Source organism: Acomys minous (genome assembly GCF_964271855.1).
Source record: "Acomys minous genome assembly, chromosome: 4".
NCBI classification, from domain to species: Eukaryota; Metazoa; Chordata; class Mammalia; order Rodentia; family Muridae; genus Acomys; species Acomys minous.
The window spans coordinates 116,435,450-116,459,025 of record NC_140486.1 but is presented as its reverse complement, the minus strand read 5'-3'; the positions used below and the strand labels follow the sequence as shown (position 1 = coordinate 116,459,025).

At 47.3% G+C, this 23,576-nt stretch overlaps 1 protein-coding gene across 1 annotated transcript in view; it reads left to right on the top strand.

Moving 5' to 3' along the window:
- Positions 1-757: 757 nt before the first annotated feature.
- Positions 758-23,576, top strand: part of NDUFA10 (NADH:ubiquinone oxidoreductase subunit A10) — a 41,451-nt gene continuing 18,632 nt past the window's right edge. Inside the window, exons 1-8 of the mRNA XM_084779235.1 lie at positions 758-916; positions 3,177-3,345; positions 4,059-4,274; positions 7,284-7,370; positions 10,263-10,384; positions 12,857-12,936; positions 13,658-13,712; positions 16,344-16,429. Of these exons, the coding sequence (XP_084635361.1) occupies positions 842-916; positions 3,177-3,345; positions 4,059-4,274; positions 7,284-7,370; positions 10,263-10,384; positions 12,857-12,936; positions 13,658-13,712; positions 16,344-16,429 (890 nt within the window). The 5' untranslated portion in view covers positions 758-841. The remainder of the gene's footprint in view (positions 917-3,176; positions 3,346-4,058; positions 4,275-7,283; positions 7,371-10,262; positions 10,385-12,856; positions 12,937-13,657; positions 13,713-16,343; positions 16,430-23,576) is intronic.

Genomic DNA, 23,576 nt, shown 5'->3' with positions numbered 1-23,576 from the left:
GCAGGAGAGGTGGTCCAGGACCAGCTGGGACTCCCTCATTATCTTCGGGACCGGGCCCCTATCAGCACTTCCTAGTTTCCTCAAAGTTTTCTTCCTTGGCCTCACTTACAGAGCTGAAGACCTTTGCAGGCGGCGACTGTAAAGTTGGCAGCTGTGGAAGTGAGGCAGGGAGCTCGGCACTGGAGATCACTGTTGTCCGAGCCTGAGGCCCCCTCGGGGTCTCAGCACTAAAAGAGCTCAGGACCTGGTTGTGTGCGGATCACATGCACAAAGCCCAGGCAAGGAGAGGGCGAAGCCACAGAGCCCAGATCGATTCCCTACGTCTCCACAGCGCTCAGGAGGGCTCCCTCACAGAACCCAGACTGGTAGTGGGCGACGTCCATAGAACCCAGGAAGTAGGTCCTCTCCTCAGAGCTAGGGCGTGGAGAAGGGAGGCAAATACTTAGCACAGAATCTGTGGTGAGAGCGGGTTCACCGCACAGAACTCGTAGAATACCCTTCGAGAATGGGTCACACTTTGTCACACACCTCAAGGCATCTGCGAAAACTCCAGGTCACTCTGGCAGCTTCTGTGCAATGCACAAGGCTTAGAAGGGTCTTCTCGGTCTTCACTGCACATAGTTCAACTGTCTAGGATCCAGCCCCAATCCCCTCCCAAAATGGTCTAACCCCAGGCCCTCAGAGCGTTAGTCTAGCCTAAGCACCGCCCCCTCTCTTATGGCCGGGCGACGGGCGCCGCGAACACCTTGGCCGTGACGTCATCTCAGCGCGCCGTAGACAGCATAGGACCCCGTCGCGCTCGCGTCCCTCTGGTCCTTGAGCCGGGGCGGACAGCGGAGCTATGGCCTTGAGACTGCTGAGACTTGTCCCGGCGTCGGCGTCCGCGCGCGGCCTCGCGGCCGGAGCCCAGCGCGTGGTGAGCGACGGGTGGCTAGCTTCGCTGGGGGGGGGGGGGTCTCTGCCTGTCGGCTCTAAGCCATGACACCCCGCCATTGTTGGTCAGACACTGGAGCTGCGAGCTCCTGGGGCCTCCGCTCAAAGCTCCGGGTGCAGCGATGTGGCCGGGCTCTCCCGGCTGCTCTTGGAGAACCCGGTTGCCAGAGCTCTGGAGCCTGGGCCCGCGCGCTCATCCGTTCAGTGACTGGCGAAGCTGCTTTGTCGAGCGCCTTGTAGGCGCTGGGGTGCCGTGATGTGGAGCAGCAATGGAGATTAGGGTAGATTGGGGAGGATTAGGACTTCCTGGGGTGCATGCTGAATAGTGGGCGATACTAGGTGCTTAGGGGACCGTGGCTGGAAACAGGGCACGTTTTATGATGTCATAACTCCTTTGCTTTCTCGTAGCTAGAACTCCGTAGGTGTTGTTGACCCCATAAAGGGGTTGACCTTCCTGCCGAGGATCTTTATTTTGAAAGCTCCGTCATATTCTGTGTTCCATCCTAAGTAAATTTTGCATGCATTGAATTCATTCCTTGTGCTGTGAAGTTATGTAGTTTCGCTCAAGGGACAATGTCATACCTCAGCCTTTACACACACAGAGTACTTCATATCCCGAAAATCCTTTTTGCTTAATATTCACTTTTTCCCCCCACTCTCCACTCATGACAGCCACTGCTCTCTTGATTGCTGTCATTTTGCCTTTTCTAGACTCATGTAATCAGTCATGCGTTACCTGTCACATTGCTTTCTTTGTTTACATTTACTTTTACACTTATGCTTAAAATTCACTTGTGGGCCTAGACAGATAGTTCAGTGGCTAAGAGTGCTTGTTGCTCTTTTAGTGTGTGTGTGCGCGCGCACACACACGAACACACACACACACACACACACACACACACAATCTAAATAATAAATCTTAAGCACACTTTTAATCCCAGCACGAGAAAGGCAGATCTATGAATTCTAGGACAGCCTGGTCTATAAAGGGAGTTCCAGGCCAGCCAGGGCTACATAGTATGACTCTTGTCTCAAAACCAAACCCCCAAAACAGCAAGAAAAAAAAAAAGGATGTACTCATATCTTTATGGTTTATTTAGTCAGTCCTTTCCATTGCTGGGTGGTATGCCATGGTTTGTATATATTGTCACTCATTCATTACCTGTTGAAGACCTTCTTGGTAGTTTCCCCTTAAAGGCAATTGTGGGAAAACCTGCTGTAAGTATGCAGGCAAGTTTCTTGTGGTAATACGTTTTCTATAAATTGGGTGATGTGTTTGCTGGGTCATGAGACTGTGGTTTTATAGCCATCTGTCTTCCCCTGGCTGCCCTGCTTGCAGTCCTTAGCAGTGCAGAGCATCCTGTTGTGCGCTGCCTTGCTGACCCTGGTGCTAGCAGCCATTTGCATTTGTGAACATCTCCTGGTCCTCCTCGGAGCGTCTTCGGTGCTTACTTTTGCGTTATCTTTGTGAGATAAGTTTGCTTCTTAACTTTAAAATTCGCTGCCCTTTCAATTGTTCTCCTTTATTTATGTGCACTCCACTGCCCTCAGCTTGGTGTTTTTTATTTGAGGGGAGTGGATTATTTTAGCTTTCAAGTTTGGTGAATAGACTGGGAGGCTGCTGATGAGGATACCCTTTGCCTTGTGGATGAGAGGTGTGAGAATGGCCTTAGCATTGGTGCAGCAGGAGGGGAGGTGATGCTTCTTCCACAGCACTGGGGCGGTCAGCATCTGTAGGTGATAATGAAGTAGAAGGGAGGCAAAGACAGTGCTGGTATTTCGCTGTTTGCCGGATCATAGACAGTTCCCATTGTTCAGGACAGCATTCCCCAGGGGGTGGGGTTAGAGTGTGGAAACTCTTACTTAGGCTTGAGTCTTGTAGCTTTCTCATGCTTAACATGTTTACTCACTGGTAGGGTAGTTAGGAATAGGCTGAAGACAGAAGCCTAGATCAGACAGGTGCTTTTATTTTGTCAGGTACTCCTTTCCTCTGCCATCTGTCACAGCATGCGTCCATCTTTCTGTCCCTCTGTTCACTCATCCATCCCGTTTTCATTAACATAGCAAGCATCCTTGCTTCCAGCCTTGTTCTGAGATCAAAGGGGGTAAACAGTCAACTCTCAGAGCTTGCCCTGAGCAAGAAGGGAGTCAGATCATCAACCAAGAGGGGCCTTAGTATTTTACATAACAGCTGCTAATGCCTTCAGTAACCACAGGGCTGATGTGATAATTGTGTTTTTCAGGGACAAATTCACACCAGTGTGGATTGCAAGCTGAGGTATGGGCTTTTGGCCTTCATTCTTGGTGATAAGACAACCAAAAAACTGAATGAGTCCAGCCGAGTGATCACAGTGGACGGGAACATATGCTCTGGGAAAAGCAAGCTCGCCAAGGAAATCGCAGAGAAACTAGGTATGGACATCATGCAGAATGGCCCCAGCTTGCCAGGTGTGCCAGGCTTGTCGCACTTAGAGTTTGGCTGTTGACTAGAAAAATTTAAGTCTAAGGTAGGTCTTTACAGTTTCTAGTGGCTTGTTGCTTGAGAGGCTGCAGCAAGAAGGTTGCCATGAGACTGAGGCAAGCTTGGGCTATGTAGTGAGTACTAGACCAACCATAGCTTCATGGGGAGACCATATCTCAAATAGACCATATTGGGGGCGCCGGGAGGGGCAAGTAATTAATCTCTCAAATGTGGCAAAATTTAAAATCCATTACCAATTGGAATTGCATTTTCCCCAGGAGAGCAGCAGAATGCCTGCCTGAGCCACCCTACCACAGTTATCCCTGCACTTGCTGCCACCCGGGGTGAGGAGGAGGTAGCTGGCCTGCTCCTCATGCAGCCGTCTGCCGGCTTGCTGTTTGGTGACGTTGGACAGCAGCAGTAGGCTGAGGTGGGCAGGGGCTGCGCTGTGCTGCTTGCTCACAGGGAATGGAGCAGTGCGCTCTTTAGCTGTTGCCCACAGCACGTCTTGAGTGTGAGATGAAGTGTGGACACAAAGGTGACTTTCCTTGGTTCTGATGCCAGGCTCTGGCAGTAACGGTTACACTTCCATGTGTTTCTGTTGAGCTACACACAGTAGGAGTGAGTGGCCTCCCCATGCTTCATCCAGGTCATCTCTCCTTAGGCATGAGACACTTTCCAGAAGCCGGCATCCACTACTCAAGCAGCACCACAGGGGACGGAAAGCCCCTCGACACGGAATTTGATGGCAGCTGTAGCCTAGAGAAATTTTATGATAATCCAACAAGCAACGATGGCAACAGCTACCGCCTGCAGTCCTGGCTGTATGCCAACCGCCTCCTGCAGTACTCAGATGCCTTGGAGCACCTGTTGAGCACAGGTACCGCTGTGTCCTGGGAGGGGATGGTGGGCATTCTCCTTCTTGATTCTTTCTGAGTAGAGGTTTTTTTTGAAAAGGAACTTTGAGGCAAGTTCTGTGATTCCAGTAAAATCATAAGTCCTTGAAATCCCTGTTGATGTAGGCTCAGGATAGCACGGGAGAGCTGCAGCCTGTAGATGTTAGGACGCTGCTGTAAGCATAAACAGGACGGAGGACAGAGTGTACCGGTGACTGGGAGAATGTGAAGTCACTCTCATGAGGATGGACTGCATGTCCTACAGAGGCATGGATGACAGCCAGTGGTTTCTGAAGGGAGAGTGGCCAGGCTGGAAGTTGCCACAGAACAAAAGTTAAACCTTGAAAAGATGGCAAAGGTGGAGGAGGCAAAACATTCAGGGTCCCAGGACCTGTCCAGTTAGAGCGAGTGTGTCCTCATATGCTATTTAAGCTGAGTGGGAGCCTGGCAGCAGGGACCAGGAAGCAGTTAGGGCCTGAGAGGAGAGCAGATGACGGAACAGGAACATATGTAGGTGAGGTCAGGGTACAGCCCCTTCCCTGTCCTAGGAAACAGCAAGGGTTTTAACTTGGACCTGAACCCAGCATTTCCTTAAAACTAACAGTAAACATACTGCTGATCCTGTAGCCAAAGCCATGTGCCAGGAACAGTATTCACAGTGGTACACAGTAGTACATTGTGTGGGGGGGAGAGAGGGTGTGGCCAGCATGTAAGGCTGTGCCTACTCCTTATAGCAGTGGCTGCCCTGTGGTTGATGAGCGGATTGTGTGGGAGAAGGGTAGCTGGTGTTTAAGGCTGTGTCTACTTTGTATAGCTGCCCACGATTGATATATTGTGTGAGAAAGACTGGGTGGTTTATAGTTAAGGCTATGCCTGCTTCCTGTGGCAGTGGTTTCGTGTGGTTGATGGTGGGTTTAGAAACAAGTTAACTGCCCCTGAGAAGTTGGCTCAGAGATTCTGAGCTGTAAGAACAAGGATGTGCTTTCATCAAGGCCTCATATAGCTCACAAAGCTGCCTCACATACTTGCATTTGGGACCCACTGCCTAGGACTCTGAGTTCCTGAGTACACAGCATGTGTCCACAGACCCTGAATCGTGCTGGTTTTTATTTCCCAATTTTATTCATGAATGTTTTCCTTCCATGGGTGGAAGGTCTGCTCTTGTTAGTATTATTGCTGGAGTCTCCCTCTTGGGTACTGTGCCTACTTCAGGGAAACCCAAGCAGTATTTTGGACATGATGCTGGCCTTCAGAGCAGTCCATTTTCTTGTAGAAGCATATCCTACCTTATTTTCTAATTACTTGTTTCTTAAATTAAAAAGAAACACTTTACGTGTTAAGTGCATAGTGATTTGTTTCCTTTTCTTTTTTTTTTTTTTTTTTTTGTGTGTGTGTGTGTGTGTGGTTTTTTTTTTTTGTTTTTTTGTTTTTTTGTTTTTTTTGATACAGGGTTTCTCTGTGTAGCCTTGGCTGTCCTGGACTTGCTTTGTAGATCAGGCTGGCCTCGAACTCACAGCCATCCACCTGCCTCTGCCTCCCGAGTGCTGGGATTAAAGGCGGGCACCACCGCTGCCCGGCTAACTTGTTTCCTTTTATGATATGTTCAATCATTAAATATGTTGTGAGTACCTGCTGTGTGCTAGGCTTATTCCAAAAGCCAGGAACACTACAGAAAAGAGGCTTATAATTTTAATAGGGTGAAGACTGACTGGAAATAGACATGACGAGTGAGTGGGTGGTGAGTGCCTCGGAGAAGCTGGTCCTAGGTGAAGCTACGTAACAACCAGCATCTCAAACGCACAGAACAACCAGTTTTCTCTCTGTGGAAGGCAGGGCCGGGCCCATTCTTTCATGGGGGCAGGTTCTGTCTAGGCCCAGCGGGAGGGATTGCAGGGACTTTTTGTCTTGAGCATCTTGGGTGATTGAATTACAGTGGGTGCAGCTGGTGGTGATGGTGATAGAGGTGTGACGTGGCCAGCTGAGAGTGGTGAACTTGGAGGTCTTTATTCTGAAGGAGAGAGGAGGCCACTGGGAGGTTTGAGCTCTGCTTCAGTTCGGGAGTGCCCTGCTGCTGCTGAGAGGGAAGGCTCAAGATCTAGTTGGGAGATGCTGTCTTCTGTGGGCTTCCCGTCCACCTTCTCATTGAGTGTGATGGGAGCACCGACCTTTGGCTTCTTGAGCACCACCGCCTCAATGACAAGCGTGTCCCCGTGTGGCTGCACATCTCTCATGCTGAAAGACGTAGAAGACACTGGACCTGGAGAAAGAAGTGATCTGAGATGGTCACCTCACTGCTGGTCCAGAAAGTGTACTTGACTGAGTGTTAAGCAGTTCTCTGTAGACTAAAAGTAACACTCTGAACCAGGCTGTTCTTTGGACCACGATTGCTCTGAGGCACTAATCTGAAGCCGCTGCTGAAAGAGAACAAGATAGTTTCTTTATGATGGGGATGGTCTCAAGAGAAACAGGAATGTTGCCTATGGCACAGCATTGTATCAAATGCTGGAATTCCACCTCTTGTGACACGATCAGGACATGAATTTGTCCCATTTCTAGACAATGAGATAATGAAGTTATTAACTGGAACTTGAAACATTTTTATACTTAATCTTTATATTCAGAAGAACAACAAAATATGTTTGAAAGAACTTGAGTGTGTGTGTGTGATGAGTAGAACAGGATGCGCAGGAGGAGCTGACCTGGGATCTGGGAGGTCACGGTGACACTGAAGCAGCTGATGTAGGTCGCATGGTCCTCTTCTGTCACGGGATGGAAGAGACAGTGTTACCCCAAACAACAACAACAAAACCAAACCAACCAACCAAGACAGCCCACTGTGGTTTTCAGTGTGTCTCCTACCTGTGGCATAGTCTTTGAAAAGAATAGGAACTACAAGTGGCTGGGGTTTGGTTTTTGGTTTTTTCGTTTCTAAAAGGAAACTTGTAGATAGCAATACTTTTTATCCATTTGGTTCACATTTTTTGTTTTAACAGGACAAGGTGTAGTCTTGGAGCGCTCCATCTACAGTGACTTTGTCTTCTTAGAGGCAATGTACAACCAGGGCTTCATCCGGAAACAGTGTGAGTTGTTTCATATCCCCTCTGGCTTGCTTGTGCCTCAGCTGATGGGTAGGCTGCTGCAGAGGGGAGGGTATTCTGAATTAAATAAATGCTGTTGCATATCCTATTCCCCAGGGGAAGAGGAGGCCCACTAAGCTCCCGTGTGCTCTTCATCCTAAATAGGTATCTTTGACCATTCACTTACCCTGTAAGCAAAGTAGCATCCTTGCTGTTCAAGAATACTCAGGCCCCCACAGCTCTCACAGCCATCCCCCAGAGACCCCTGGTCCTCAGTTCAGCCCTGCAGCTTCACTGGTTTTCCTGGGCCTGGGTAGCTGATTTACTGAACTCTCCAGTTCTAGTGTCTGGTTTTGATGGATTTGGGCTGTTTTATTTCACGCTCTGTCCCTGCACAGTTGCCAGTGTCATTGCTTCCCTCCAGTAAATTGATGAGCCAATTTTAGGAACATTGCATTGGTTGGGTCACTGGAAGGTGACAAAGGAGAAAGAGTAAAGGGCTTTTGGTTAGAGTCGGCTGGCCTGGGAAACCCAGGGAGGCTGGTGTAGCTGTAAAGAGATTGGGCAGTGCTGTGCTAGGCCTGGGTCGATTTCAGTGTCAGGCTCTTGCCTGTGTACTTGATGGCTGCACCAGTGGGCACTGAAACCTGAAGGTCAGCCTAAGTGTAGTTGATCAGGGAAACTGAGGCAAGCAAAGGGGTGGTTGTAGTCTGAGGTTCTGGCTCTGCTGTACCCTAGTGGCCAGAGGCCATGCACCTGTGTTTGTAGAGCAGAAAAAGTGGGCAGAAACATTTTGCTTCTGCCTGAGGGGCAGCCTGCCCTATACATGCTAAGCAGCAGTTGAGGTTTCTGGGGACCATTGTGAGCACAGCTCTGCCTGGATGCTCATGGAAACCAGACAAGGCTTTTGCTATCCTAAGGGCAGCAGAAGTGATGAGTGGCAGAGCAGCATCCCTGAGCACCCCTCAGCCTTACCCAGAGTGCTGTGGAAGGAACACACCTGTGATCAGGCTGATGTGTGGCAGGGGTGGAGTCATTGCCAGGGGCAGCGCCAATGGTGAATGGCCTTCAGGGACCATCCACTGAGTGCAGGAGGGAGTGAGGACAGGCGTGTTGTCAGCACAGGCTAGGGATGGTGATGTAGAAGGAGGGCAGAGGGACAGCCTGTGGTGGTGGTACATGGCATCAGGGCATGCACAAGCAAGGACCGGCACCTTATTAAGGTAGGAAGCTTGGATATCTTCTGGAATACTGAGGGACCACTGAGCATTTTAAGTGTGAGAAGGAAGATTTGATAGTCACTGGAATGTCTGGAGAGAACATATATGGTGAGGGAAAGTCCAAGGGGAGGAGGCTAGTTGGGAGGAAGTGGGGAGGGAACAGGTTGGCCTAGGTTGGAGGACACACTGGCAGTAGGCGCTATCTACTGAGGAGGCTAAAGCTGACAAGGAAGGAACAGTGGTCACTCTTGCAGTAGCACAGCAGGAGAGTGATGGAAGACCAGTTTCTAGAATGAAGAGGAGTCAGTGGGCAGCAAGATGGGCTTCTGTTTGGATAGCCTGGATGTGGGATTCTCTTAGATGAACTCAGGATATACCTATAGGCAGATTCACCTTGCTAAGGCCTGAGGAATAGATGGCAGCAGGTGTAGTTTGTGTCAGCACTGACAGTGGGGCTGTTCTGACTTGTTAAGGCCCCTGAGTGGCGACCAGGTCGTGGGCACGATAACTGAGGAGGCAGAACCCCCAAAGGGAAAAGCTCCATGGCTACATGTGCACAGGGATAGCTGGAGGATGGGAAGGGGTTGGCCATGCCGCATGTGCTGTATGTAACTGGTGGTCATTGGATTTCACCTGTCTGAGGTTGCTGACTGTAGCCAGTCATATTAGTACCAGGATAGGGGAAAGTACATTAGTTAAAGCCAGTAGCATCCAGTGAGGGAAAATGGCTGAAGGAATGGGATGTTGACACAATTAAGTAGGCAAATGGAGATGGGACAGAGGAAACAAGGTAGTAAATTACCTAAATAGAGGCAAGACTAGTACATTGCAAGTCTAGCCAGCAGGGCAAGGCATAGCTTTCTCCTTTGAGTTGTGTGGGTTTGTCCAAGGCAGTCTGTGCAGGTGCTCCAGGCCCATGGGCATGCCTCTTCCATCATACTGTCCCTGCTCCAGCTTGGTCCTCTTTGGTCTTGGTCACAGACCAGTCCAAAGATAGCCTTCAACACAAGTGACCACAAAGGTCACTGGCATGCTCTGAAATGAAGTGTATTTCCATGGGCCTTAGTGTGAGCACACACTTGTCACTTGTGGATGATTTACCATGGAAACAGTGCTTTCCCAACACTGCACAGAGGTGTCCAAGTGTGAACATCCCACTGTAAGCCTATGCATTCTCCCATGTGGGGGCTAGTGTGGATAGGGTGTGCTTGATAGCGCTGGGTTGTAGTGCCTTTTAATGACAAGTGTCTCTGGTCACGAGATCTATGTGATGTCTGTGTGCTGGGTGCCGATGGTGAGATGACTGCAGCAGTCTCAATGCTCAGTTTATTTTTGGTGTAAACCTGATTCAGTAGATAGTTATGTGTAGTCTTTCAAAGTCTCTGAGATATTCTGAACCCAGGTCAGGGTAGCATATGTTTTTCAGTTAAATTATTTGAGAAATACTTTGAACTCCCTAAAAACTCATAAGAAATAGATACACAGAGTGTGTATCATAATCCCAGCTCAACAACCATATTAGGAGAACACTGGTGTGCCTCCAACTTGCTCCGGAAGCGAAGTAGACATACTCGGGGTCTGTCCTGTGGGGGTGGTTAGATCATGCTTTAGATCCCCATGTGCCAGAGGCAGCCTGTAGCTGTCTAGAATTTGACAATGATGGGCGCTCTTGTAGGTGTGGACCACTACAATGAGATTAAGCGGCTCACTCTCCCAGAGTACCTGCCACCCCATGCAGTCATCTATGTTGATGTGCCTGTGCCAGAGATACAGAGCCGGATCCAGAAGAAAGGAGATGTAAGTCATGAACCATGAGAACCAGGCATCTATCTTGTGATCAGCATGTGACAGGTGCCAATTCCCAATGGCCTGTATAGAGTGGGACACATGTGCAGGAAGTCCCAACCAAGAGTGCACATCTGTCCCTGAGCCATTCCTGTGGGGAGGCAGAGAGCATCTCGTTTGCCCTCCCTGGACCCTTGTCTTCTCTAAGCGTCTCATGTCCTGTTATCCTGGAAACGAAAGTGATTTGGATATCCTTTCAACTGCCATGTAAATGAAAACCTCCCCCCTCCTTCACATGCACTGGTTCTGTAGAGCGCCATGTGCTTCCACACCTCCAGCTGCCCCTTTTGTTGACACTCTTGTTGGCTCCCAGAGAGATTAATAGATGCTAGTCCTAGGGGAGACGGGGACTTTCCATGAATTGGCAGAGGTAAGGTTGCTGCAATGAGCCTCAAGTGGCCATCCTCGGTGCTGTGTCCTCACAGGTGCTCCAGGGGCATCTTCCCTAATGCAGGCTTCAGGTGTCTTTTAAAACACTATTTATTACTGTTATCATATGTAAGTTGGAGATGGGTGCACGTATGGCAGCACACAGAAATCAGGACCACTTAATAATGTTCTCTCCCTCCCCTTTATATGGCTTCCAGAGATTAGTGTGTTGTCTAGGCTGTATGGCACAAACCTTAACCCACTGAGCCATCTTGTTACTCTCCAGGCGGACAGTTTCTTGACAACTAAACCATTTTGTGGGTGCCTGTCTGTGCCACAGGCTGCAGAAGAGCTCACCCTAAGTGAACGGGAAGAATAAGTCAGGACTTGTCACCAAATTAGAGGCAACTGCAAATACTTAATTTTGCCAGTAAAATAATTTTCATCACAATTGTTTATGACAGATAGTCATAGAGAAATCCTGTCTTCGCTCTAGAAAGCAATTTTGTTATGCTAAATAAAGTATTGTGAGCCCAACATTGTGCTGTCAGCCATGTTTTTTTAAAGTCAGGTCTTAATCCCATAGTCACTTTATAAACATAGCCGCTTCAGTGGGAGAGGTATGTGCTCTTACTGTCTGTCAGTGCTATCTGTGCTTCCGAAATGTGAGCATCTAAGACTCACTGGCCAAGTTACTAACAACTCCATGTTTTACCCAGGATCAGTGGGCAGAGTGTGCAGTGGGTGTTCTTGTGTTGGGTGTTTACATTTCTGGGAATCTTCTAGAGTCCTCATGCATGATCTTGCTTCCCTTTGGCCGTGGCTAGCAGTGGAATCATTCCCGTTGCCCAACAGTGCTTTTGTGGCCCCTCAGCTGTTCGTACTGAATGGCTGCATCTGTCAGACGCAAGTGTCTGCGGTGCCTGCATGGCACGCACTGTGTGCAGCAGGTTCTCCAGGGAAGTTGGTCCCTTCACCTCTGTGGACAGCCTGCAGCTGACCGTCACAATTTCCTGTGTCTGTTCTAGGTGCCAGAGCTGCAGACGCTCAGGAAATGTGTGGCTGTTTTTTTGAACAGCTTCAGTGAGGTGTGATTTGTGCTTGAGGATGTGCACCCAAGCTGAAATTTACAACTGACTTTTAGCAGACTTAGCAAATTACGGCAGCTCCCTTCAGAGTCCAGTTTTAGAATAGTTCCTTTATTTTGTAAGTCAAAACAGTAGGCCCAGTCATTGTCTTCTCCCGTGCCGCTTCCCTCCCACAGGTGTTTCCTAGCACTGCTGTACTAGGTTACAGGGCTAGGACTGTGCTAACTGGGCAGGGGAGGTCCCCCCCCAACAGCTCGTGTTAGGAGAGGAGCTCTGTAGTAAGCAAGGAAACAAACAAGTCACAAAAGGCGAACCCCGGAAAAGAATGAATCTTAGCTTTGGCTAAATTGTCAAGTTTTAAATACTGAAACTTGCCACTCTTAATTGAATTTTACTTATTTTAAAATTTTTTAAATTTATTTTATTTGCATTGGTGTTTTGCCTACGTCTATGTCTGGAAGAGGGTGTTGGAGCCTCTGTCACTGGAGTTACACACAGTGGTGAGCTGCCATGTGGGTTCTGGCAATTGAATTTTAAACCGTTTTAAAATTGTCTTCAGATGACAAGGAAGTGAGAGAGTGAGAGAAGGAGAGGGGGTGGTGAGGCAGAGAGCAGAGAGGACAGAGAGGTCTGCAGTAGGGCAAAGCTGAGGCAGCTGGGAGACGGGGAGGACCTCCCAGGCTCTGAGCCGTCCTTGTCTTCACCTGATGTGAGGAGCGGCAGAAAAGCAGGCTGGCTTTCCCGAGAGGCCTTTTGAGAAGCCTTTTCCGACTCGGCTCTGCAGAGGAGGATCGTGACATGGGCTCCTGTAGTCAGGATTAGTTCTCACTGGATGTGAGCCCCTCCCTGTCTCCTGAAGCCCTTGCAGCTTGTCCCTCCATAGAAGAAAGCGTCTGCACTTGTAGTCATGGGTACGTAAGAAGCTGAGTCTAAATGCCTGCTGCGCTGCTTTCTCTCCTTTGTTCAGCCTCATGAAATGAAGGTCACCTCCGCCTATCTCCAGGACATTGAGAATGCCTACAAGAAAACCTTCCTCCCACAGATGAGGTGAGCCCAGCACGGTGCACACATGTAAGACTCAAGCTGCCTTTCAGAGACGGGAGCCCACAGCTTTCTCTCATGTCCACTGCCTCGCTTGGGCTGCAGAGCAGCAGGGCCTGTTCACCTCAGGTTTTGTGAATTTGTTTGGGTGGGTTTTTAAAATGCTTTACTCTCCCCCCCTTACATCCTTAAAATTCTTGATGCTAAAAATAAACCTATGCTCCTCTATGCCAAATCTTAGCACCAGAGGTCCTATGCATTCTTGTTCTGGGAGCAGCTAGGTATCTAGAAAGATTGCTTGAAACACTCAGCACACCGTGGAGGAAATCCATAAGTACAGTCCCATAGGTCCTTTTAGCTGGCATTCAGTGATGTTGGGCTTAGTGTCACCAGATCGTTCTTCTTCCATCTGGGGTAAGTTGAAACATGAGGGAAGTGTGTTTTCTTCACACAGTTCTCAGATCCTTGGTATACTGTGTGTAAGGGAAGATGTTATAGTTAGGTTGTTACTGAATAATCTCAGGGTGTTGCTTTAGTTCTAAAGTAAAATTATGAGTAAAAACCAGATGAAGTAAGTGATTTTTGCCTCCTGTGGTAATATGTGGTGGCGTGAACACCAGGATACCTGGTCACACACTGGGGGATGCTTGGATCAGAGTGGGGGCTCTCGTGGCTACTGGACGTTTTACCTGGAAATGCTGACATATGCCTCTTGTTCTTCTTGCAGTGAGATGTGTGAGGTTTTGACGTACAGTGCCTGGGAAGCTGAAGACTCAACCAAGGTGGGGCAATGCTAGCCAGTGGCAGATGCTCTTAAACTTGATGCACAGGGTTCCCCAGACCACAGGACAAATTTGATTTCTGCTAGTTTGAGGAGCATTAGCATTTCATAATAAAACTCCATAATCCGCCTGAGCCACCCTGCTTGTCACCCTTCCTGAGCTATGAAGTTTTTGACTTTTTAAAAAATAGCTTTGTTGGATTGAACTAGAAATGATCATAGTGAGTGAGTTAACCCAGAAGCAGAAAGACTCAAATGGTATATACTCACTTATAACTAGACACTAGCCCAAGGGACATGTCCCATGAAAGTCTTCACCTACCAGGAAAGTGGGATAGATGTGAGGACATCCTATTGGGACTCTAGGTGAGAGAAGTATGGGAGAATGGGGAAATAGAAGGATCCAGAGGGTCCTAGAAACCTACAAGAAGAACATTATGACGGGCAGATCTGGGCCCAGGGGTTTTGCACAAATGTGGCACCAACCAAGGACAATACGTGCAGCAAACATTGAACCCCTACCCAGATCTAGCCAAGGGACTGGTCATTCTCTACAGATGAGTGAAGAGTGGGGACTGACTTTCACATGAACTCTGGTGCCCCATATTTGACCATGTCCCCTTGATGGGGAGGCCCGTTGGCACTCAGGGGAAGGATAGCAGGCTACAAAGAAGAGACTTTATACCCCATGATCATATCCAGGGGAAGGAGGTCCTTCTCAGTCACAGTCATAGGGGAGGGGAATAGGGTAAAAGTGGGAGGGATGGAGGAATGGGAGGATAGAAGGGATGGGATAACAATTGAGATGTAATATGAATGAATTAATAAAAAAATAAATTTTTAAAAAAATAGCTTTGTTGCCGGCGGTGGTGGTGCACGCCTTTAATCCCAGCACTTGGGAGGCAGAGGCAGGTGGATCGCTGTGAGTTCGAGGCCAGCCTGGTCTACAAAGCGAGTCCAGGACAGCCAAGGCTACACAGAGAAAACCTGTCTCGAAAAATGCAAAAAAAAAAAAAAAAAAGAAAAAAAGAAAAAAAAAGAAAAGAAAAAAAGCTTTGTTTGTATGATCTTAAAGTCATAGACGGCAAAGATGCAAAATGCTGTGGGACATGCATCACAAAACATGACAGAACCTTGTGTTATCCAGAGGAAAGTTAATCATTTAAAAAGAACTGTTTCCGTAAGTCTACATTTTGTGAAATTCCAGTTAGTCTTAATGGAGTTTTCAGGGAACTTAATGAGTAACAACCAAGAAAAATCTGTAAAGGAGTAAGTCAGGACAACTACTCTACCAAGTACAAAAACATGCTCAGGAAATGAAAACATTGAGTCGTTAGTGCAGGAAGTAGCAAATCACCCAGGTATTGTGAGTCCTCTGCCCACCAGACTCCAGAAACAGCATGGAGAGACTGTCTTAGTTTGGCAAAGAGTTCAAGATTAATAATAATAATAACAGTAGTAGTAGTAGTAGTAATAATAATAATAATAACAATAATAATAATGTGAAATGGGTGGGAAAGGTCATTTCTTAAATGGTATTAAGGTAAATAAATGCCCATTTTATGAAAAAACAACACTAAAGAAACAAGCTGGAGGCCAGCCTGAGCTACATAGTGAAAAGACCAGCCTGGGCCACACAATGAGGCCCTGTTAGCAACAACAAAAACTAACACCAAGCCTCCCATGGGAGGTCTACGTTTTTTTATTCATTGTATCTATAGCTCCAATTACCAGCCAGCAGGCTTGGCCCAGTGAAGCATGCTTGTAACGCCAGCACTTGGGAAGCAGGGGTGGGAAGAGTGCTGCAAGTTTGGGGCAGCCTGGTCTTCAAAGTGAGTTCCAGGCTGCCCAGGGCTTCAGGAGTGGAGCTAGTAAACAATAAGAGGCATAGGAATTCAAGACTCCTGGCTCAGGCTCCTCTGACCTGCAGAAGGATCTTTCGAGCTGATGGCTGTGTGCAGCCTGTGTGCTCAGTTCCTGTCTGTACAGAGGATGCGAGGAAGAGGACCTGGTGAGCTCTTCCACCAGGGCACGGCCTCTGCTTCAGGAGGAGCCTGGGTTCTAGTATGCTCACTGCTTCCTGCTTGAAGCATGCTTCTGAGTTACTGGCTTGTCTTACTTGGACTGAGAGGCCAGTTTCATTACCTTTCTGGACCAGCGCCAGCTTGTTCACATCCGTTTAATTTTATACCTTTTGATTGGTGTTTAGATGGTGTATCTAGAATATCTTAGAATAATGAACCTTGGACCTTTAAGTGAGGTCTGAGCGGGCGTGTTCTGGAAGAGCTTTGAGCATGAGAAGATTGCCTCTCTGAAGGGCAGTACTGGGGGCCTGGGCTCTCCAGGACTATGTTCCGGTTCCTCTGCCTCTCTGTGGCTGTCTTTCCTTCCAGAAGGAACTCATTTGGGAAGATAAAGGTGGCCCTCAATGTTCGCTTTTCTTCCAGTCTTCAGGACAGCTCTGTCCCCTTGGTACTTTGGAGTGTTGATGTGGCAGGATCATGCTGAGCAGCACTCAGATCCCACCATTTTGTTCTTCATGACTTGTATGCTGTGATTCTGCCAAGAGTTTGTAACTTGCAGTGTTGCCTCATTTACAGTTCTAAGCTGGGCTCTGTTTCTGTTGTTTTAGGTGGTAGAGGACATTGAATACCTCAACTACAACAAAGGGCCTTGGCTTAAACAGGATGACCATACCTTCCACAAACTGCGGATGCTGTGAGTCACTGGGGTGCTGTTGGGGCAGGAACAAGCTGCTCCTGGGTGTACACTGCAGGGTCTCCTGCATGCTGTAGAAGTAGACAATTTTTAAATTATTTGTCAATTGCAATGGCCAGCACTGAGGTATTTACCCTTTTCTCCTCTGAGCAACTCTGGAATTCTCTGATGGGCTTACTACGTAGTTGTTTACCATTATTAATTCCATCCTTATTTGCTTATGCCTTGTGCCAGCCTTGGTTTTAGTTTGAAAGACTTTTGTATCAAGTAAAATTTCTGCTCTCAACAGAGACACATTTTAGTGGGAGATGCAAGCAAACAGGGCATGGAACTATTGAGCAATAAAGGCCACTCCCAATTCTGACTCCTGGTAAGCGTCAGACAGAGGGCTGAGTCCTACTCCCTGCCTCCCCCCCCCCCCCCCCACCCAGGCCTCTTCATGCAAAAGGCCTACACATCTTGGTCATTCAGCCTAATAACTCACAGTCCAGGACTTGTGCGTCCTTCCCTTCAGTTAAGACTGCAGGGAGCACCTTGCTGCTACATTCACAGCAAAGCACAAGCTCCTACTACAGTCTCAGGGAGCTTCCCAGCAAACTTCCACACCACAGCAAAACGCGAGGCTCCTCCTGTTTCTCACTGAGTCTGTCAGCAAGCTTGCAGCCCTCTGCTGGAATATGGAGTGCATCCTGAGCAGGTACATCTCCAGGCTGCAGAGCACTCACACAGGGCCTACAGGCAGGGCTGAGTGCTTCACTCCACTGACCAGGAGGACTCCGGAGGAGCCTTTGTCTTGTATTCAGTGGAGAGCATACTAGATTCTTTAAAGAGACTTTTCCAGAAACAGCAGGCTACTTTTAATGATCTTAAGAATTGTTATTGGGTCAGACTATATAAATAAATATAATTACTTTTTTTTTTTTTAACAAGATGATTCTGTAGAAACTGTTGGTAGTGAATACTGTCTCTGTAAAGAAGTACAGTTAGGGTTGGGAGATGACCTACTTATTAAGGGGCTTGAGTTAATATTCCATGCACCCCCACAAAAAACTGGGCATACTTGTGCATGCTTATGTGAGGCAAGGGGATTCTTGGGGCTTGCTGATCAGCCAGTCCAGCCACATCCATTCAGTAAGAGACCCTGTCTCAAAAATTAAGATTGAGAATGAATGAGGAAGACTCAGTGTTGCCCTTTGGCCTCTGTACACATATAGAGATGCACACATACAGGAACACCAGTTTGTGCACATGTGTACACAGTGATACAGTATAATTAAATAAAAATCAAAGAAAACCTGCTACTTTGTTCCCAGAGTAAAGAATTGCCTTGTCATGTAGTTTCTAAATTTCAGCTTACATTCCTCTTGCTTGTTTATGTGGGTTGTTAGTCTCCTTCTCCAGCCGGTGAGTTTTTCAAAGAACCAGGTGGTGTGTGTTGGTTTTCTGCTGTGTTTTCAGCTGGTGGGTTTTGCTCAGTTCCTGCTTCCTTAGGACTCAGCTGCTCTACAGCATCTCAGGGTAGAGGCTCACACAGCTGAGTTAGACGCTCTGACCTAGCAAAGCCCTGGTTCACTCGGTTCCTCTCTAGGCCTGCTTTCCTGCAGCCCACACATCAGATAAGGAGTATTCTTAATTTCACTAAGGTCAAATAGTCTAAGAGTTTCATGTGACTTCCTTGTCTCACGTGATTTATGATTGTACTGTTTGGTGTTGTGTCTGGGGTCTTCCAGCTATCATCCTACCCCCGCCCCCAAGCCCCAGCGTGATCTAAAAACATTTTGCCTATTTCACCTCCATTCATGGTCTTACTGGCTGTCATGTCTTTTGCCTTAGCACATGCTCCATTGAGCAGACAGTGTGGGTCCTGCTGTGGAACAGGGCGTGCTGAGCCTGCCTGTTGATGGATCTGAGGCCTGTGGTGACCTGATCATCTGTGTCCTCTGTTGGATCTGTCAGTTCTGAAAGGGGTAAAGCTCAAGCAATGCCCGCTCTGCTGGGTCTCCACTGAGTCCTGTTTATTTTTGCCTTGAGTTTTGGTTCTTGTTGTTAAATACATCTTATTAGATACTGCCATCTGTATGGCCTGTATTTTCCTTTCTTCTGAAATTTGCTCTGACTGAAGAAGATACTTTTGCTCTCAGCAGCCATGGTATCTTTTTGTCTATTCTTTTACTTTTAAATTGTCTCTACTTTAAATCATTTACACAGCAAATAGTTAGGTCTTACTTTTTCATGTTGTCTGACAGTTGTGCTTCTAAGTTTGGCTCTTTTAACATTAAAGTCACCAGTAATATTGAAACCCATTTCTCCAGAGTTTGTGGTTTTTACTTATTACATTGTTTTCTCTCCTCTGAATTTAACTGATCATTTAATATAATTCTGCCTTTTGTATTAGCATTTGTTACTTTAGGGAAAAGAAACACATTTTCAGTTGTTGTGTTTTCCTGCCATTCCCAGCTTATCTGTGTCCACTGGTGTTGACAAGAGGGCAGGTGGCTGACAGCAGGATGCACCCTCTGTCCCTTACGGCATTGCTGGCAGCATTCCGCTCTGCTGTGACTATAGTCTCTTAGAATACTGTAGCTGTCATCTAAGAAATGTGCAGTTAGCCTGCGTTAGCCACAACATCAGAGCCAAGTTTAATATATATATTTTGTGACTGTGCTGAGTATGTAGAGACTCTTCCTCCTCGGTATTCTTTAAGCGTTGTGGTGTGAAACTGTGTCCATAGTGGGGTTACTGAAGTGTATGGCAGGAAACGTGGAGACTGTGTGACATCACAGTGCTTCTTATGTCCTTAGAGTTTTCTGTCTACAGCGTCCCTGGAAACATCCCTGTGGATACCATGGGATGCCTATAACTGGTTGATACGGAGCTAAACGTTCAGTTCCCTGGTGTAGGGGTGTGGGGTGTGCGTGTGGAGGGTGTCCATGTGGGTGTGTGTGATTTGTTAGGTTGGTTTATAGGCTGCTGTCCTGATAGTCTAGCAGTAGCTGTTTCGCACTGGAGGGGCTGAATCTGGTAGGTGTTCAGTCCATGAGGCTGGATTTCTCTCTAGTTCCAATCTGGCACTGAAGGCCTGGGGGATTCCTGGAGTCTTAAGAATACACTGGAATCCCAAAGAAGTTGGTTCTAGTATTGATATATTAATACTGCAGCAACAGGATAGATGGGCTTGCTGGCAAGAATGAGGACAAGCAGGGGGAAGGGGTCACCTCCGTCTATCGCCTTGACTGCCTACAGCCCAGTAGTCAATATACAGTCCGTCACACATTAACTGTTTCTCCATCCAAGTAAAATGTACAGCCTTATGCACTGCCCATGGTTGTGCACACTGTGAAGGACCCTTTAGTGTCCTTTCAGGGTTCTCCAGAAGGTAGTATATGCTTTGAATCCACATTCAGCATGTGGTAGTGCTCCTCCTATAGCAGTCCAAGTATCAGGGTGGAAATGGGAATAGAAATAGGAAATAGGGACTGTCTTCCCTACTATCCCAGTAGGGAAAGCTTTGCTTCCTGACCATATGGCCTTATGACATGCTGTCCGAGAACTTTGAGTACTAGAGAGTGGCCTGTTACTGTAAAGAACTTGACCATGTTTGTTTGTTTGTTTGTTTGTTTGTTTGTTTTGAGGAACATGGATGGTTTTGGTGCTTTGGACTAGTAAAGCAGTTCAGTTTTATAAGCAGAAATTAATGGACTGTTCTAGTAGGAACTTGAAAGTCAATAGCCCTGAGGGTAATGCAGATAGTGAAAGGCTTGTGGAGTTTCAGAGGAAGCAAGGATTTTACAAACAACCAGGCTATATCTTAACAAAGAATCTGTCTGCCTTCTGCCCTTGTTCTGAGAACTTGCCTGAAGTTAATTAGGTAATGATCTAATCTCTTTGGCAGAGATATAAAACAGTGAGCCTGTGGCATGGTTATTATTGATAACCCTACATTGAAAAAGAGCAAGTGGGACAGAAATGCAACATACATAATTTGGAGAAAAAAAGCACTAGAAAGTTTGTTTATAGCCAAGCCATCTCTTTCAAGAGCGGCTTTAATTGTTTAAAGAGTTAGCGTCGTTAAAGGAGAGTCCACCTGTTCACATTGGAGGAATAAGATGCCCCAAGACAAGCCCCCAGCCAGCTAAGCTTCCACCTTCTGAGGAGGCTTGAGCAGTTTCTCCTTTAGAAAGCTTCAGTATACCAGTGTGGTCAAAGGCCAAGAGGGGCCATCCCAAGCTCGCAGCTGAACTTGCCAATGCTATTTAAATGTTACTGGCTCTAGAGGCGTGAAATATGCAAGAATTGAAGGGGCAGGGATTCTTTTTCCATGGTTTCAGAGAGCTGTGAGTCCAGACAGCATAGGGCAGGGAAGTCCCTGCATGAAGGCCAACCCAAAGAGGACAAGAGGCCATAGAAGATGATTGCATGAAGCTGAAAGAGTAAAGCTTGGTTTGCATTGGAAACCCCAAATTTTGGAGATGCCAGAGCCATGGGATGTCTGTCAGAAAGACAAGGAATAGAACCAACTAGCCCAAGATAGATAGATAGATAGATAGATAGATAGACAGACAGACAGACAGACAGACAGACATTCTGTGCCGTTGCATGTTGGGAGGGTGTGATTTGCTTGTTGATTTTACAACAGGCCACAGCTAAAAAATTGTCACAAATATCAGAAGAGACTGAAAAGCATTAAAACTGAAAGACTATGGGGACTTTAAAAGTAAACTGAATGTATTTTGCATTGTGGTGCGACTGGGAGCCTGTTGAGGCATGTGGGGAATGCGACTTGAATGAGAAATCCCAGTAGACTCTGGTATTTGAACCCTTAGAGCCCAGTCGGTGGTGCTGTTTGGGGAGGGTGTGGAACCTTTGGAGGTGGAGCCTGATGGAGGAAGTATGTCACTGTGGGTAGACTTTTAAGGGTCAGAGTTCCAGTTTGCTCTCTGCTACTTGCTTGTGGTTGAAGGGGTGGTCTTTCAGCCCCCTGCTCCAGCTGACTTCTGCCATACCTCCCCACCATTATGGACTCTCCTTCTGGAACCATAAGCCAAAGCAAATGCTTTTCTTAAATTGCTTTCAGCCATGGTGTTTTTTATTACAGTATCAGAAAAGTAACTAAAACACTCCTCTTTTTAAGAAACATTATTGTCGCTTTGTTGCCTGTACCTTGTATGTGTGCTTTGCACAGTGTCCATGTATGTTGGTGACACCTTTTACTTTTTGTTTCTAATTTTGCATGATAAGCTCTCATCACTGGCACTGTCTGACCTTCATTTCTGAAATCTTATTTGCTGCCATGTGACAGCGCCATCAGGAGGATATGCAGCAAAGTCCTCTGTCCTCCATGGAACCCCTGCTTTCCAGATGACGAGGCCCAGCTCAAAGACCTTGATCTGCTGAGGCCCTGTGCCTGCAGTCTGTGTAGGGCTGTGTGGAGGCTCTGGTTTGTTTTTGAACTCGGAGAACTGGAGCTGCTCTGTCATGTGTTTGGGGTTGAGTCTGAGGCTGCAGTACTGTGTTGAGCACCTCCCTTTCATGCCAGCCCTCATGACTCCCTCAGGTCGACTCTGAAGGCTGATGTTCTCCACTGTGGTTTCTCTCCTGTCCCTGATGCTCTCTGCCATGGTGGTTTGGTGCTTTCGTTTTGGAGCTCTGCTTCTAGTCAGCTACTGATTGCCCTCACTGTTTTCCAGTACAGCTCCAGAGCGTGGTTTGTCTTGTTTGCTTGTTAAGAGTGTTCCTGTTCCCTTAATGCAGAGTGCTCCCAAGCACTGCCATTCTGTTTGTAGATTAGCTCAGGACTTCGGCCTCCATCCTGGTGCAGCGCCTGGTGATTATCTGAATCCCTGTGTTGAACTTCATTTCGTCACACAGCCTGCAAGGAGTCACTGCTGCCCTGCCACCATCCTGACACCTGCTGATGCTGTGGGGCTGTCCCACACGTGTCTGTGATCCTGCCCTGTTAGGATCAGCAGGGTGTATGAGCTGGCATGTAGGAAAAGAGGACTGTCAAAGCCCCGGACAGAATTGCTGAGACTAGGGAGTATGTCTGGCTTTTGACCTCCCACAGATAATACCATGTCATTTTCTAAATGTGATCTGAAACACGTGTTGATCAGACCCATGCTTAAAAGTCATAATTTTGGTAATTACTTAGTTACATGGTTATCAGGGCATAGAGCTGTGTCCTGTAATTTTCCCAGAGTTTCTGAGTTACAACATCCAATCAATTGCTTTTATTTAATTTACTGTGGCTTTGTCCTTTCCCTGTCTTGTGTCCTCTCCTCAGTTTCATAACAGTTTTCAATGGTAATTGTGTTGATTTTAATTTCTTGAGTGAAAATTATGATCTGTTTTCTGAGACAATTATTGTAAACATGCTACTTGCCAGTTATACTCATTTGGTCCAGAACTTGACCAAATTATTGCTTTAGAACATTTCTGTTTAATTGTCAGTGCCCCCACCCCCAACACAACCCCCCAGCTTCCACAGAGCCCCACCTGCTGCCCATGAGGCTCACTGCGGCTACCGAGACCCACTTCCAAAGAGAGATCTAGTACTGTGGAGACAGATGGAGCTCTCCATGTGGCTTCAGGCAGAACTGTAGCTCAGAAGGAAGTAAAAACAGGCTGTGGAAGGTGGGAGAGAAGTGTACTTTGTCCTGTTGGAGAAATCTTCAATCATAAAACCTCAGCTGCTGTTCTGTTTTCTGCTATCTTGCCTCAGCCGTCTGTTTAAAGCTGCCTGCCCGTGGGACTTCTACCAGTCTAGCCATCACCTCAGGGTTGGACAGCGGTGTGGCAGGGACATTGTGCTCAGCTGGGTTTTTCCATCTGCAGAGCTGAACCAAGCATTTATTCTGTGAGCAGAACGCCTCAGCTGCTCTTTATGTTCCGAGTCACTAAATGTCCCTAGTGCCTTCCTTTTTTAATTATGTCTGACCAAGGATGTTCCCTCAAGCCTGGCTGAGAAGTGTTTCCTGGAGATGTGCTGTGGCTCTTCTCACTTCTGAGAGCTCTGCTAAGAGTTCTCTCACCAGGTTTGAGTAAGGTACAGAATAGAGCAATGGATTACTTTTAAAGCCACCTCATTCTTTTTCTGGGTAGGTGTAAATTGTAATTTTGACAAATTAAACATAGATGGCGCTGTTGC